This window comes from Helianthus annuus, chromosome 9, assembly GCF_002127325.2.
Source record: "Helianthus annuus cultivar XRQ/B chromosome 9, HanXRQr2.0-SUNRISE, whole genome shotgun sequence".
Classification (NCBI taxonomy): Eukaryota; Viridiplantae; Streptophyta; class Magnoliopsida; order Asterales; family Asteraceae; genus Helianthus; species Helianthus annuus.
In genome coordinates this window covers 30,625,941-30,642,148 of record NC_035441.2, presented here as the reverse complement: position 1 = coordinate 30,642,148, position 16,208 = coordinate 30,625,941, and the positions used below count along the sequence as shown (strand labels likewise).

Genomic DNA, 16,208 nt, shown 5'->3' with positions numbered 1-16,208 from the left:
CTGTCTTTCTTTCTCTTCTGAACCCTACACCAGAGTTGAATCGCTCGTTGATTACCATTGATCAGAGCCGTACTGTTTCAGAGTCGTGCTGTTGAAGGTGAATTCGTTGAAGACGATTTCTCTGGTTTCCTCTGTTGAGTCGCTCGTTGATTTTTCGGCGACGAAACCGTTGACGTGTCCAAGAAGATAACAGCATCGATGTCAGATCTACGAACTTAATTAGGGGTCCAACGTGAGGGTGGTGGGCGTTGGGGGTTCTTGGTCGCCGGAGGTGCGGAGTGGTGGTGGGCGGTTCTGCTGGTGGTGGTGGCAGAGAATATGGTGGTGGTGGTGGTGGACGTTGGCGGCTGAAGTATCCCAGATCTGTCTTTGGTGGTTTTCGCAGCTCCAAATATCCCAGATTTTTCGGAGATGTGGTTTCCGTTGTTGCTGTTGATGGTGCTGTCGAAGTGGTGGTGGTGGCTGTCGAGGTTGTGATGATGGAGAAAAGCTGGATAGAGAATGAGAAGAGAGTTGTGATGCAAGAGAGTTAATAAAGGGAAGAATGTGGGTGTGAAAGGACATAAATACCCTCATGTGCCTTGCACATGATCTGACTTAACATAAACTTCTAACCTGTTTAGTGTTAAAGGACGAAAGGTGTGATGAGTTTCCATATAAAGAACTGTGGCTGTAATTATTAAAGTTAAATATCATCCACTGCAATTCGATACAAACATAAAGGACGAAAAATGTAATTTACCCTTTATTTAATATTAGAAATAAGTTATTTTATTCTATTAGTTAACCTTCAAATAATAAAAAGAATAACTATTTACAACTAAATAATTTTAAACAACTTATAATTAACAACTAATTTCAATTTAAAGTAATAAACCCATAAATAACTTTTTCACAAAAACTTATTATACATTTTCTGAAACACAATAATAAGATAATGTATTCAAATAATTAATCCTAGAAAACCTTAAATTGACTGAGAGACATTTAAATAAGACTATTTAGTATATACCATTAATATTATAAAAAGTGTCACATATACATTGAACTTTTAACATGACACGTTTAGATAACACAATCAGGTTCAGACAAAATCTATATATATAATAAAGCTAACCATTGGGGGACACATGTCACCCTATGGTTGATGCCAAATAAGCAGCCATGTCATCATACACTTGGCACATCTCATAGTTGAGGATTGAATCTTGCTTCTCATTTACGCTTTACTTTCTCTCTCTCCTCTCAAAACCCAAATTCGAAGTCTCTATCTTCTCTTCTCTGGCGAACACGACGACTAAACAAGAGCCAATAATTTTGATCAAGATTCAACCGATTTGAAGACAAATCATATACGGTACTCTCTAATTCGAGTATTTCATGATCGATTATAGGTTTTAATTAGATCTAATCTTGCAGGAAATCAAATCCTCGAGATCAAATCGGCGATTTAGTGAAGAGGTATAACCAATCTTCATTAGATAATAGTCTTCATTGACGATTTTCATTCTTGATTCCGATATCCCCATCTTTTACATATGATTTCGTTTTCTTTGATCCGATGTTTCATATTCAATGGTTTTGTTAGATTGTTTGTTTGTTAGATTATTGTACGCGATTGATGTTATTGTTGTCTACAGTTTCTTTTTAGGGTCTGTAATAGTCGATTTTGATGTTCGACGGCTTTGTTTGAATTTGTGTTTTAGGGTTTAAATTTCTTTGTTCATGTATTGTGTTTTGTTCATGTTACTGTTGTTCATAGCCGAATTGGGTTTTAAATTCTTTTTTCAGTTTCTTTATTAGGGTCTGTTATAGTCGATTTCGATTTGATGTTAGACGGATATATGTTACCGAGTACATTAGGCAGATGTTACTGTTGTTCATAGCAATGGGTTGCTGATGTAGTGTATGTATTGTTGAGATTTAAGTGTGATTATGTATCCGAAAGTCCGGTGAAGCTTTTTGATGGTTTATATTTTGGCAAATCTTATGTTATCATCAGCCGATTTTATTTTATTTATGATCTATGTTTGTTTGTTACTTGATTTCAATATGTAATAAGTAAATACTTTAAAGGCGAGATGGTGTACGGATTCGCTACCCGTGTGTGGAAGAACGTCAAAAAGTCCTTGGTGAGTATTGATATTATAATCATTTAAAAAAAGAATTTAAATGTTTTTAATATAAGACTTTGTGATTTCTGATATTATAATTGCATTTAACGATATGTATTTTTCCGTTGCAGAAACTTCCTGCTGGTTATGGTGACTGGATTAAGACGTTTGCTTATCCAGAGAAGGATGCAGTCATCCGCACCCTCGATGGGAGGATCTTTAAAGTCAAAGTGATGAACCTTGCAGGCGACTACTATCTTTACAACGGCATGTTGGATGTCGTCACGTCATTGAAGTTACCAGACAATTCTTGGGTTGTTTTTCAGTTTGAAGAGGCTTTATCTTCATTCTGGCTGTTTCACTTTTATCAAGACATTTCTTTAGCGCCTTCTAACTACTTCTACTACAAACCTGGAAATGATGTAAAGGACCGAGATAACTGCATGGTACTTTAACATATAAATTTTTAAGTTATTTTATGTTTGCATTTATACATTGTTTGTTTTAATTTGTTTTAATTTATACCGAAGATCCTGATATCATTTTGTACTATGTGTAGTATGTGAACAGGTTGTTTGTTCACCAATCGATGTTGAATACCTGTCCTTCAGATCCTGTTTTGGTTCGTTCTGCTGGAATCGTAAATGGGTTGTTCGGATGGATGTCTTAGACCATGATATTACCACGGGTTGGAGTAGAATTAATGAGGAGATGTCGATAACAGCTGATCATTTGTTGGTTTTTGAGATGGTTGATTTTAAGACGTTTGATTTGAGTGTTTTTAGCTGAAAGCCTGCCCTTCTCACTTTCCCACCTGAACTTTCTGTTATCAAAAAAGAACCGACTGAGGTTCCTAATCCGGTTGCTGCACTTGTATTTGAATAGAGTGTTGATGACGAAGTACTGGTTACTTTTGTTGTTGAAAATCATTATGTAAGTCTCTATTATTTACTTTTTCATATTTTTAAATTATTAAAATTTATATTCTGATTTGTAGCATCTGAAGAAGAAGTGGGCACAAACTTATGGCTTGGATCGAAAGATGGATTTGACCATCAAGGACAGTGCTGGTCGAACTTGGGATGTAGCTATTGGTAAGGAGTTCTCGCAAGGCTGTCCGCGGTTCATTGTCACCGGTTTGAGAGAGTTTGTTAGAGACAAACTGTTGGTATTTGGTTCTTCGTTTCAGATGGTATTTGTTAAAAGTAAAGGTATGTTTCTTTATAACTGAGTTGGTGAAGGTATATGGTATGTTTTGGTAGTATTTTTTTGCACATTCTTTACTGGTATGTTTTTGGTGTGGTCGTTACTTTGAACTGATGTGATGCTAGATGTTGCTTATACTTTTTTTTGGGTCGTTTATATGTGTGGCCGAAGCACTTAGTTTTATAATGCTTATTACTAGACGTTGATGTTACTGTTTTTGCTACCTGTTTGTGCTTAATATTTTATGTTTTTGTGAAATCAAAATTATTTGGAGTTTTATGTGTCTTAGTTTGATAATGAAGAAAAGTATTGATCACATTAAACTCCATTAATGTAATTTGTTTGATTAGTGATAGCAGTATCTTTTTAATAAAATGGTTACCATTACCAATATTTTAAAGCTTATAATATAACATTATATAATAAACTGCCACTTTTTTCAAAAAATTATCTAAAAATAAAATTTTGTATGATTTTGTTTCCTATTCATAATACACACTCAATGTTTTAGACTAAAGGTTCTACAAGTCTAAATCAGAAAACTCTCTCACCACATTCATCATTTTTGAAGTTTTGAAGTTTGGTCATTTCTCATACACGTAAGTTTTATCTTTTTGTATTATATTTATACATTTAAGTTATTCTAATACTTATTTTAATACATTGGTATGTTATATATGATACAATATTAGGATATGCCTAAACGTGTAAAACCTCAAACTTTACCTTCATTTCCACTTCCAACTGGTGTTCAACCTTCCAATAGTATGTACTTTATTTTTATTTATGTTTACGAATACAATAAAAAATGATATAATATGTAACTATGTTAGGTACCGTTAATTTTACTTAAATTTTTTCAGGTAGTGTTGGTAGAAGTCCTTTGTCTAACATTACGAATGGTAATGTTTGCAATTTTTTAGACATGAATTGAATTTTGTTTTTATAAATAGTTAAAAAAAATTATATGCATTTTATTCTTCAGTTGATCCTAATCAAGTTGAGCATCAAGACTATGCTGAACGCAGAAAGTTAAGGAAACTGTATTTGGATAATAAAAGAAGAAATGCAAATAATAAATCTTCCACTTCACAAAACGTCATTCGTTCATTCGACGTTTCAGTATCCGATACAAATGATTGCCGTGTTGTAACACCAATTCGTTCATTCTCTTATATCAATACCATTGATCGACGTATCTTGCCAACCACACCTTTAACAAATCCGTACGAGGTGTATACATCAGGTTGGTGTTATTTACTTACATATTTAAATTTTATTTATTATGATTATGAGTTTCTTTGTTTTTAAATAAAAAAAATATGTAATACATAAACATATTTTAATTCTATACTTTTTTACACATGAATAGAATTTTTCATTTATAATTTCTGTAACATTACAAATGGTAAATTCTTTGGTTTTTTAGACAAGAATACAATTTTTATTGTATAATTTGGTATTTTATGCATATCCATTTTTTTTCAGATGCTTCTAATGATGTTGAGCATCAACACTCAGCTGAACGAAGAAAATATAAGAAATTACATTTGGATAATAAGAGAAATAATGTGAGTAACCAATCTTCCATTTGAAAAAAATGTTACTCGGTCATGCAATGTTTCAGCATGCAATACAAATGAATGCCGGATCGTAACACCAATGTGTTCATTGTCTTATATCAATACCATCGATCCACGTTTTTGCGCAACCACACCATTAACAATTCCGTCTAAAGCATCTACTTCAGGTTTGTGGTATTTATTTACGTATTTCACATTTCTTTATTTTGATTCTGACATTTGTATTATTTTCGTTGGTATCAACATATAGGTGTAAAGAGGTAAACAAAGGTTTTCTACTAATAAGGGTAGAAACGTATATCATGTTCCAATGGTTGACTTATCTTCCGACGATCATATTATTCCTCAACAATTAGCTGAAGATCCATATAAAGGAGTTTCTAACAGTAAGTACCTTTCACACTCACTACTTTAAGTTCCACTTGAAGAACGTCATTATATTAATTTCATAACCAATAGCACAAAATGATATATTCTTTTTAATTTTCAATAATAGATTATTTGGATCATGGTGATCAAGTAGTTGTATGTGACATATGTAATGCTAAGTTGTGGAAAGTTGAGGCTGGAAAAGGAAAGGTTTACTCAGGAAGAACAACTTACATGCTTTGTTGTGCTTATGGAAAAGTACATCTTCCTAATTTTAAAGAGACGTGTCTAGAATATCAAATCTTTTTAAGAGTTTAGACGACAAGAGCAAGCATTTCTTACTGAATATTCGTCGTTTTAATTCTATGTTTTCGTTCACTTCAATGGGTGGTAAAGTTGATTAAAAAATCAATAGAGGAAATGCTTCGTATGTATACCGAATTAGTGGCGAGAATTATCATACACTGGGAAGTCTTCTGCCTAAAGAAGGTGGTGAACCAAAGTTTGTGCAGCTTTACATATACGACACATATAATGAAGTCTGTAATCGCAAAACCGTATTTAGGTATCTCTGGAAACCATTTCTTTAATTTATCTTTTATTTATTTTTGGTTTTATGTTATATAAACACTTTCTGATTCTTTAGCTTTTGTCTTACAATTGCTTTACAGTAACTTAAACAAACCAGCTTCCGCAACTTCTGATTTGCTTGACACTGAACTCATAGAGTACCTTAAGGTGATTTTAGATTCAAATAATCAGCTGGTGAAAACATATAGACGTGTACGAGATCGGTTTGTTGATAATCCTCATGTTGACTTAAAATTACGGCTTAAGGCAAATAGGTCTAAAGATGGTTGTACATACAACCTACCGACGTCGTCCGAAGTTGCTGCGCTTATTATTGGAAACATTGAGGAAGCTCTTGATAATCGTGATGTAGTTGTTGAGTCAAAGAAAGATGGTCTACAACGTATTAGCGAGCTTCATCCTTCGTATCTCGCGCTTCAGTATCCATTGCTTTTCCCTTTTGGTGAAGATGGCTACCGGATTGATATTCTTCATAGAGAAGGAAGGGCATCAACGAAGAAGAAAGAGTCAAAAGGTACAATGAGAGAGTATTTTGCTTACCATGTTCAAGATAGAGTGAATCATTTCTCTTTGATTCTCAATGCTCGAAGACTTTTGCAACAGTTCTTGGTTGACATATATACGATGATTGAAAGTGAACGATTACTATTCATACGTATGCAGCAAAAAAACGGAGATCTGAGACATATGATAACCTCAAAAAGCTTGGAAAAAATGGTAATCCAGATATGTCAAATGTTGGAACACGCGTACTACTACCGTCTTCGTTTACGGTGGATCGCGTTATATGAGGGAGAATTATTATGATGCGATGGCCATTTGTAAATGGTTTGGCTACCCTGATTTTTTCATTACGATCACGTGTAATCCTAAACTGTAACACCCCCAAAATTCCACCTGCGGAAACCTCGCGAGGCGTGTTACGCATCAGAGTTCGAGCCACCAATCACATTGAACCAATGATAGATATTAAATAAGTCATGACATTAACTACTATTATAAAATGTCAACATGTTATCAATTCTCAAAAGTTGTGTAGCGGAAGCATGTATTAATTCGTTTAGTAATAGTTTCATGATAACATTCAAAATCAATGTAACGTTTATAAATCACCCAAGAGTCTCGATCCATGACCACTCCAGCACTCCCAGATAGCAAGTCCATGTTCCAAACGATAATGACCTACAAGCATGCAAACAAGTGTGTCAGACTACGCTGGTGAGTTCAAAGTGTTGCTTACGTGTTGTGTTGCCAGTTATATGTTAATGCGATTCAATGGTGCGTTACGATGTTGCTCAAGTTAGTTACCCTAGGGACTACGCCCTTACGTAACCGAGGAGTGTGCCTCTTAGCAACCCACTATGTTGTCCAGTTAGTTACCCTAGGGGAACCGCCCTTACGTAACCGAGGAGTGTGCCTCTAAACAACCATAGTGAAACCCAGATAATTAGTACCTAATAGCGCTATCAACTAATCACCCCCATTGCCCTCCAGGCAATAACCAAAACCGATTAAGTTATTTACCCAATGTTTCCCTTCCAAATGTTTACCAGTTGTCCCAAACCACCGGGACGCATGCTTGAGAAAAGTGCAGTGAACTCACCTTGGGTTTGCTCGGTAGGGTTATCTACGAGTCTACCAGCTAATCAAGTACGTCCTAAAGGGTTACGATATCAGTTAGTTTTACGTGCATATGAACCACAGTTTTCATTTCAGAGTAACTCATGTGTACATTGATCACACAAAACACATTTACTGTACATGTAACGCATGCATGCCATAACAATAACTCATAACCTAGTCATCCAGATCACATGTTTTGCACACAGTAAGTCATGTAAGGTTACACATTCACATCTAGCAATAATATCACCTACCGAAACAATATTGAATTAAAAGACTAATGGCCGACAACCCCTTTTAATACTGTTATGCATTTGTACCAGCAAAAGTATTTGACCATCGTTTATTACCTGTTCATTACACTCATTGCAACTAAATCAATTCAAAATTACACTAGGGTGCGGCCCAACCGAATTAACGGCCCAAAATCATATACTTCCCGTGTTAATTGAGTCCAGATTTTACCCATTGAAATCTTGGGCTCCCTTACCCAATACTGGTGGCCGGCCCAAAACAACTAAGACCTCGATCCCTTGCTTTCATAAACACACTGTGGTCAACCAATTAATCAAGATTATCCAATTAACACCCTACATTAAACAACTAAATCATCAGGCACATTATTACGTAGAGACTATTATTACATCAAACAACTAAATCATCAGGCACATATAAAACCAACTTCACGTACATGACTATTATGAACAAAAATCATCACATAACAGAATCACTTAGTCCTTTTGAACACGAATGGGCCTGAGCCCAAAACTATGAACCAGCGCCTGTTATGCGGCCCGGCGCACACCAGGATGGCCCGGTCCAGTGCAAGCAGTCCATTACCAACATGCTGGGCCAAGTCTGATCCAATTCACAGTAGTTTTCGGACTGTAGCCCAATCAGCACAACATGTATTTCTTTTTATTATTGACACACCTCGGTTCTTATACAATAACCTCGGCCCACTAAACAGTAAATACAATCCACAATCATGTTTTTCATTGATAAGTTACCCAGCACCCTAATCTCGCATTACTGCTATACAATCATTCATAATCGAGGCTAGCATGAACCCTAATCATTGTTTATCATGCAAGATCACACAACATGTAATCATATAACGAATTCGCAATACACAGCCAATTACCTCCTACGGATCATACCGGACATATATAAATCAATACAACCAACAGTTTATTCAGTCGAGATCATGCAAGAACAGGAATAATTATCATAGATGCGGGTTGACTAACCGTTAGTCTTGATCGAACAGGATGAGATATCAAGGGGTAGCCTACTGCCGTGTATGATATTGAGAGAGAGAAGGGTGGAGTTTGTTATGGATTTAAACTAGATCAAATCCTATTTGGAACATAATACGTATGGGGGTGTTGGGCCGGTTAGCTTAGTCAATAAGGGTGTTGGGTCTGTTAACAAGTTAACAAGGATGTTGGGCCGGTTGTGGGTTATTTAATCGGTTATGGGCTCAAGTCCAAGTAAACCATATAATTAAGCAGCGTATATATGTGACTTATGTGATAATATGTGACTTAGTTAATATACAAGTCGGGCCGGTTACAAACACATGATCCTATAAGGACAAGTTGGGCCGGTTTTCTTTGCCATTCACTATTAGGATATTGGGCCAAGGTTAATGCGCGATCCATTACGTCATACCTCAGTTATTAAATTAGCGTACTGTTTTAACGTATTAAGGAAGATAACGAAGAGTAAGGGTCAAAAGATGGAGCGTTACTTGCCTTGAAAGTTCGGGTTGTCACATCATCCCCAACTTGAAGGAAATTTCGTCCCGAAATTGGCAAGCGTCAAGTGTGAGAGAAATGAAGTAAGAAATCAGGATTGTTGCGGTTTCTGCTCAGTTGTGGCATTATCTCCAACTTGAAGAGGAATCTCGCCCCGAAATTTAGCAAACAGTCACTGAGGAAGCTAGTTTTGTTAAGCGTTTTCGCGGGGTGTCACATCATCCCCAACTTGAAAGAATTTTCGTCCCGAAAATTGATCTAAAACAATGGTTTGAAGTAAGTTCCGACGAACTCGATCTATAGATATTTTACAACGCCTGGGGGCTAATCTTGTGATCAGTGGAAATCACGGTATGGTGGTTAGCGTGTTGTTATATCAGTTGCCACTCAAAGAAACAGGGAATTAATGAGGTTCGTACAAAGAATCGAGCGAAACAGGGGTCCATTAAATATCCGAAGGATTTGGCCAGCAAATTTGTTGTCTAGAAGTAATTTCCAGTAGTGGTGCATGGCGGCCTGGCACAACAGGGAGGTTCGTCACATTGCGGTCGCGCGAGAAGTAATTTCCGATTTATTACTCAGGGATTCACAGCTCCCCGCTATGCTAAGGAGGTTGAAGTTGCGAAACCCTCGAAAATCCTACGACGCAGTTGTGATAGTATTTAGCAAACCTAAGGGATTTATGTTTATTATACCAAGCATACGATCATAACATCCAGTATCAAAACAACTATCTTATAATTCAAGAACCAAACTTAAGATCACCATTTACTTTCGCATATATTCTAACCGGTTCCTCACAAGACCAGTTACACCAATTCCATACGCATGACACATTAGATCAGTCATCATATCACATAAGATCATCTTATAAATTCCTCATGGCTGTGGGTGGTTTCAAAGCACATATACAACAAGATCACGCAAGGGTTATCGGAACATGATATGCATATAAAGCAAGAACCGGACATTTTATGTTGATTGTTCAAAATTAAGCTTGACGCAATCATGAAAGACTTGCGAGAGAAATCTTTATTCGGTAATGCATCGGTAGGTAAGCATCCATTTAAATCAGTTATTTTATTATATTTTGTTTGGTCTACTACGTTCCTAACCATAACTTCGAAAATAAGTATTTTAATATTAACTATCCTATTGAAGTTGTCTATACCATAGAGTTTCAGAGACGAGGTCTACCGCATACGCATATCTGTCTGTTCTTAAATGACGAAAGTAAGCTTCCTTCGGTTGAGCATGTTGACAACTTCATTTCTGCCGAGATACCTGACAAAAACTTAGAACCAGATCTATATACTCTTGTCAGCGACTATATGATTCACGGACTGTGTGGTGCTGCAAAACCAAATTATCCGTGTATGGTCGATGGTAATTGTTCGAAGAAATTTCCTAAGAAGTTCTATGACAAGACTTCTCTAGATTCTAATGGTCATCCGGTCTATAGACGAGCCGATTCAGGTTTTTTTGTTGAGAAATCTGGTATTCAGCTTGATAACAGAAGTGTGGTTCCGTATAGCAAAACCCTATTGAGACGTTATCAGGCACACATTAACGTCGAATGGTGTAAGCAGGCTACGTCCATTAAGTATTTGTTTAACTACATTAACAAAGGACCAGATAGGGCAGAATTTGGTTTTGTACAAAATGCCGATGAAGGTCAGCTTGAAGACGGAAAAGATGAAATCAAAGAGTATTATGATTGTTGATATCTCTCGGCATGCGAAGCTTCATGGCGCATATTTGCATTTGATGTTCATTACCGCTATCCATCCGTAATTAGGCTTCCGTTTCATCTACCAGATAAACGAAACGTTGTATACGGCCCTGATGACGAACTTGATAGTGTTCTCCAAAAATCATATGTTTCTTCTACGATGTTTTTGGGGTGGATGGAAAAGAACGAAAAAGATCCGTTGGCGCGCACCCTTACTTACGTTGAGTTCCCAACTAAATTTGTTTGGAAGAAGGACGAAAGGATATGGGATAAACGCATAATAGGCAAAACCATTGGTCGTATTCATTGTGTGAATCCTTCTATGGGCGACACATACTTTTTAAGAATCCTTCTTAATAAGGTAGTAGGTCCTAAGTCTTTTGAAGACATTCATACTGTGAATGGACAAGTCTTCCCAACATTTAGAGATGCGTGCTATGCTAGAGGTCTTTTAGATGACGAAAAGGAGTATATTGAAGCTATCAAAGAGGCGTACTACACAGGTTCAGGTTACTATCTTCGTAATCTGTTTGCTACAATGTTGGCGTCTAATACATTATCAAAGCCTGAACATGTTTGGGAAAACACATGGGAGTACCTTGCGGATGGTATTTTATACAATCGGCAAAAGCTTTTGAGGATGAAGATATGCAAATTGTTATTTAATATTTTGACAGTTATGTCTTATAGATTAGTGTTTACTAATTTCATTTTCTATTTACAAGAATTTTAATAATTTATGTACATAATTTTAATAGGTTTGTCTCTTCCAGAAGAACAAATAAGGAACCTAACGTTGCTGGAAATTGAGTGTTACTTATTACGTAACAACTCAAGTTTAAGTCGGTTTTCGTCTATGCCTCAACCCGACAGTGAATCAATATATTCAGCAGACAACCGTTTAATTGCTGACGAGCTTAAGTACGATGTAAGCGCTACTGCCATTGAATTTGATAATAATTTAAGCAGCCTAACCGATGAGCAGCGTTTAGCGTTTGATGAGATAATTGATGCAGTTAATAATAATTCAAGTGGAATCGCATCTCTTTTGTTACCTGGTGGACGTACTGCACATTCAAGGTTTCATATACCTTTAAATTTAACAGAAACCTCGATGTGTTTTATTAAACCGGATGATGACGTTGCTGATTTATTGAAGAAAACGAAATTGATCATTTGGGATGAAGCACCGATGAATCATAAACATGCGTTTGAAGCACTTGACGGAACAATGAAAGATATCTTCAAATGTGAGATGACCTTTGGTGGAAAAGTTATGGTGTTCGGTGGCGACTTTAGACAAATACTTACGGTTGTACCAAATGGCAGTAGGCGAGATATCGTTAATGTTTCAATCACGTCGTCGTATATTTGGAGTACTTGCAAGGTCCTTACGTTAACCAAAAACATGAGATTAACTGTAGGAGCCAACGCATCTGATATAGAGGAGATTAAAGCTTTTGCGGATTGGTTGCTTTACTTGGGCGAGGGAAAGATTGGTGACAGTGATGATTGTGAGGTGGTTATAGATATTCCTGAAGATTTGTTAATCAAGTGCTCTGAGGATCCTATGTCAAATCTGATCGACTTTGTATATCCTTCACTTCTTCAACTGTACAAAGATAAAGATTATTTTGCTGAAAGAGCTATATTAGCACCAACAAACGAGGTTGTTCAAGAAATTAATGAAAAATTGCTTGCTTCGTTTCCTGGCGATGAAGTGGAGTATCTGAGTTATGATAGTATTTGTCAAACTGATCAAGGAAAGAATGAAGCAAATGCGAGACTATATTCTCCCGATGTTCTAAATGGTCTAAAAATTTATGGTCTGCATAATCATCGATTAGTCCTTAAAGTTGGTGTACCTGTAATGTTGCTTCGTAATATCGATCAACAAAATGGTTTATGCAACGGTACGAGATTACGGATTACTAAACTTTATAAACAGGTTATAGAGGCGAAGATTATATCCGGAGGAAACATAGGGACCAGAACGTTTATTCCACGAATCAGTTTGACACCGTCGGATAAAAGAATTCCTATCAAGTTTCAACGACGACAATTCCCCTTAAATGTATGTTTTTCAATGACTATAAATAAAAGTCAAGGACAATCTCTATCAACGGGTGGATTGTATTTGAAATATCCAGTTTTCTCACATGGTCAGCTTTATGTTGCGTTATCAAGAGTTAAAAAAACAGAGGTGGTGTGAAGTTGCTTATACTAGACAAAGATGATAATGTAACGAGTAAAACAACAAATGTAGTCTACAAGGAAGTTTTTCCGGCATTTGAATAGTTTTTTTGTTTTTTTCTTCCAATGTATGCGTTTGTACAAAATATTATATTTCAAAGTAAATAATATGGTTTTGGATGAAGCCGCGCATCGCGCGGGCATTAACCTAGTACGTTTATATTCAAATTCATTGATTACTTTATACGAAATATTAAAAAAGTGATTAAGGAACATTAAATTATAATTTAAAAAAATGTTTTACATATATTTGTATATTTTGTTATAAATTTATAATTTTGGAGAAATATGTGATTGATTTTTTTAGAATGAGAAATATGTAATTAGTCATTTAATGAACTCATTAAGGGTAAATTAGTAATTCTATAAGAGTATTTTTATGAAATGGATAAATATGTAATATATGGGGTTTAGGAAGGTGAAATATGTAATTAAATTTAGAGATTGAAGAAATGTGTAATAAGACTTCTTTAGAAAGAAAAAATATGTAATAATACTTCTTTAGGAAGGGGAAATATGTAATTAAATTTAGAGGTTGAGAAAATATGTAATAAGGCTTCTTAGGATGGGGAAATATGTAAAAATACCTATTATTAACATATTCATCGATTAACACATCAGTTGCTTACTCTAAAGAACATTTCATAGATTTTTAACATCATTTATTCTAGTTAGTTAATATCGCTACCTTAAACTCATCTAACGTCATTTATTCTAGTTAGCTAATATTCTAGGTAGTTAATACCGCTACCTTAAACTCATCTAACGTCATTTATTCTAGTTAGTTAATATCTCTACCTTAAACTCATCTATTCTTCATGTTTTTTTAGTTTTTAAGATACAAGCCCAAAGAAGAAACTAGGCTTTTTTTTTTTTAAGTAAGAAACTAGGCCTTAACTGATGAATTATTGACTTGAGAGTGAATTCTCTAGCATATGTTTTTTAAATTTCAAATTTTACATGAAATTTTACACAATTTTAACTTGAGTTTGGATATCCTATCAACTATATAACTAAAGACAACAGTTAAAAGGATAACACATGGAAACATATAGATTTAATCCTTTAACTAGATCTAAGGTAAAAATCAATTATACGAAGGTAGTTTGTTCCACGTATATCATAGTAATCTTTGATTTATAAGCTTACACGATACAAATAATCAAAAACATGGATCATGTCGTCAAGTTATAATGATGCAAGCCAGAAGGTATCATGATCTTTGTCATAAAGAAAGATCATCTCACCAAGTTATAATGATGCAACCTGAAAACATCATCATATTCGTCATATGCTTAGGTTTTTTTCAGCATAACACATGATACCAAGCTTTGATGGTCACAACCAAGCAACTAGCCAAAGTAGACCTTTCAAATCCATTATACACCTTTCCGAATCCGATTTGCATTCTAGATATCACGGTGTTTTGTTCGATGTCGAACTTTGAGAAAGTTATGAAAGTAGTCAAATTTATTAGGTATATATATGATTTTCATGACAATATAACTAAAGACAATAATGATAAAAGCATGAAAAATACATTAATTCAGTCTAAATTAAAATTAGAAATTCAGCTATATGAATATGAAGGTAGTCTTGTTCCACGACTAAAATAATAATATTTACACGATACATATCATACACAAGGATCATCTCGTCAAGTAATGACGATGTCATATGGAAAGCATCATGATCTCTATCATAAACAAGGATCAATTCACCAAGTTACGAATAATACAACGTAGAGAGAATCATAATCTCCGTCATAAACAAGGATCATCTCAACCGGTTATAAAGATACCGTTTAGAAAGCATCATAATCTCCGTTGCAAGTCAAGGTGGGTTTTGTCGCCGGAAAATGAGTCCCGGCCTCTAACCCATCAATCAACTGTGACTGTTTACCTGAGGCTACTGTTACTGTTTAGCAGCCTGAGGCTACTGAATTACTAATTATATATGAGTTTAAAAACCATTAGCTCCCAATAATAGAGGCCGAGAACTTAATATCAATAAAACCATTAGTTCTCGGTCAACGAAAGTCAACAGAGAACATTCCAAACCCACCCAATTCTCCACAATCCCATATGGAACAGCTGCTAAAGGCTCTGCTTCTGGATATTTGTTTGCTGGTGGTTATTTTGCTTCTGGATATTTGTTTGCTGGTGGTTATTTTGTGTGAACGTTCGTTTTGTTCTGTTCCGAACATCAAGAATCTTGATTTTAATGAAGAAAAGAGTGTTTGAGAAGAATGGACACCTTTCCGAATCCGCTTTGCGCTCTTGATATCACGGTGTGAAGAAGGCAGTGATCCACCAACACAATTATGAAAGTAGTCTAATCCACAAAAAGACTAACGATTGTCGTTAACAGCCGCACCGAATCTAACAACCTACAAGCCTTGTAAACCATTACACACCCACCATTTCCAACAATCAAATCTTCAACCAAGTAGATACTTGTAGGTTGAATCTCAAAATTGCCACCATCACCACTTGCAAACCACATAATCCTGACTATCAATTCAGATCTGTGATGAAAATGTTAAAAATAATATAATATTAGCTTGGATCAGATACAAAACAAAATAGGGAGAATAACTACTTTCATCAGGGTCTACAAAGCACAAACCTCAATTAAGTTTAAATACTCATTTCTATTGTGTCAAAAATATTAAAAACCGATTAAACTAATCCATGTTTACTAAATGGAAGAAAGCTAAATACAGATCTGAAACATATGTGTGTATAAACACATATTTATGAATAGATTTGGATGTGGAGATGGGGAAAATATAGATCTGTGATAATAGGTACGAATAAGTGATAGATAACAAACTTACAGCAGTGATATATGGCGGTGAAGCGGCAGTGGCGACGGTGTTTAGGTAGCTGCAGTTGAGAACAACACATGTGGAAGATGAAAGGATAAATAGGTAAAGCATTAGGGTTTTATATATTATTTTAAATTTAAAAATTGT

General features: G+C 35.4%; 1 protein-coding gene and 1 long non-coding RNA gene across 2 annotated transcripts; one reads left to right on the top strand and one right to left on the bottom strand.

The window, feature by feature from the left end:
• Window positions 1–10,577: 10,577 nt before the first annotated feature.
• LOC110944035 lies at window positions 10,578–13,190 on the top strand. The gene is made up of 3 exons (XM_022185759.1): window positions 10,578–10,954; window positions 11,045–11,586; window positions 11,737–13,190. The coding sequence occupies exons 1-3, from the start codon at window positions 10,578–10,580 to the stop codon at window positions 13,188–13,190; spliced, it is 2,373 nt and encodes a 790-aa protein (XP_022041451.1).
• A 1,544-nt stretch (window positions 13,191–14,734) lies between these two features.
• Window positions 14,735–16,208, bottom strand: LOC110942002. Its single transcript, XR_002594546.2, has 2 exons — window positions 16,071–16,208; window positions 14,735–15,758 (listed from the first exon to the last, which is right to left on the bottom strand). It is a non-coding gene; the product is annotated as an uncharacterized LOC110942002 (long non-coding RNA).

Bases quoted from the DNA above. Each gene is read 5' to 3' on its own strand.
- LOC110944035 (XM_022185759.1), top strand. From the start codon at position 10,578: ATGATTCACGGACTGTGTGGTGCTGCAAAACCAAATTATCCGTGTATG. The intron at 10,955-11,044 runs GTATTATGATTG...ATCCGTAATTAG, and splicing joins GGAAAAGATGAAATCAAAGA to GCTTCCGTTTCATCTACCAG. The intron at 11,587-11,736 runs GTATTTTATACA...TAATTTTAATAG, and splicing joins ATGGGAGTACCTTGCGGATG to GTTTGTCTCTTCCAGAAGAA.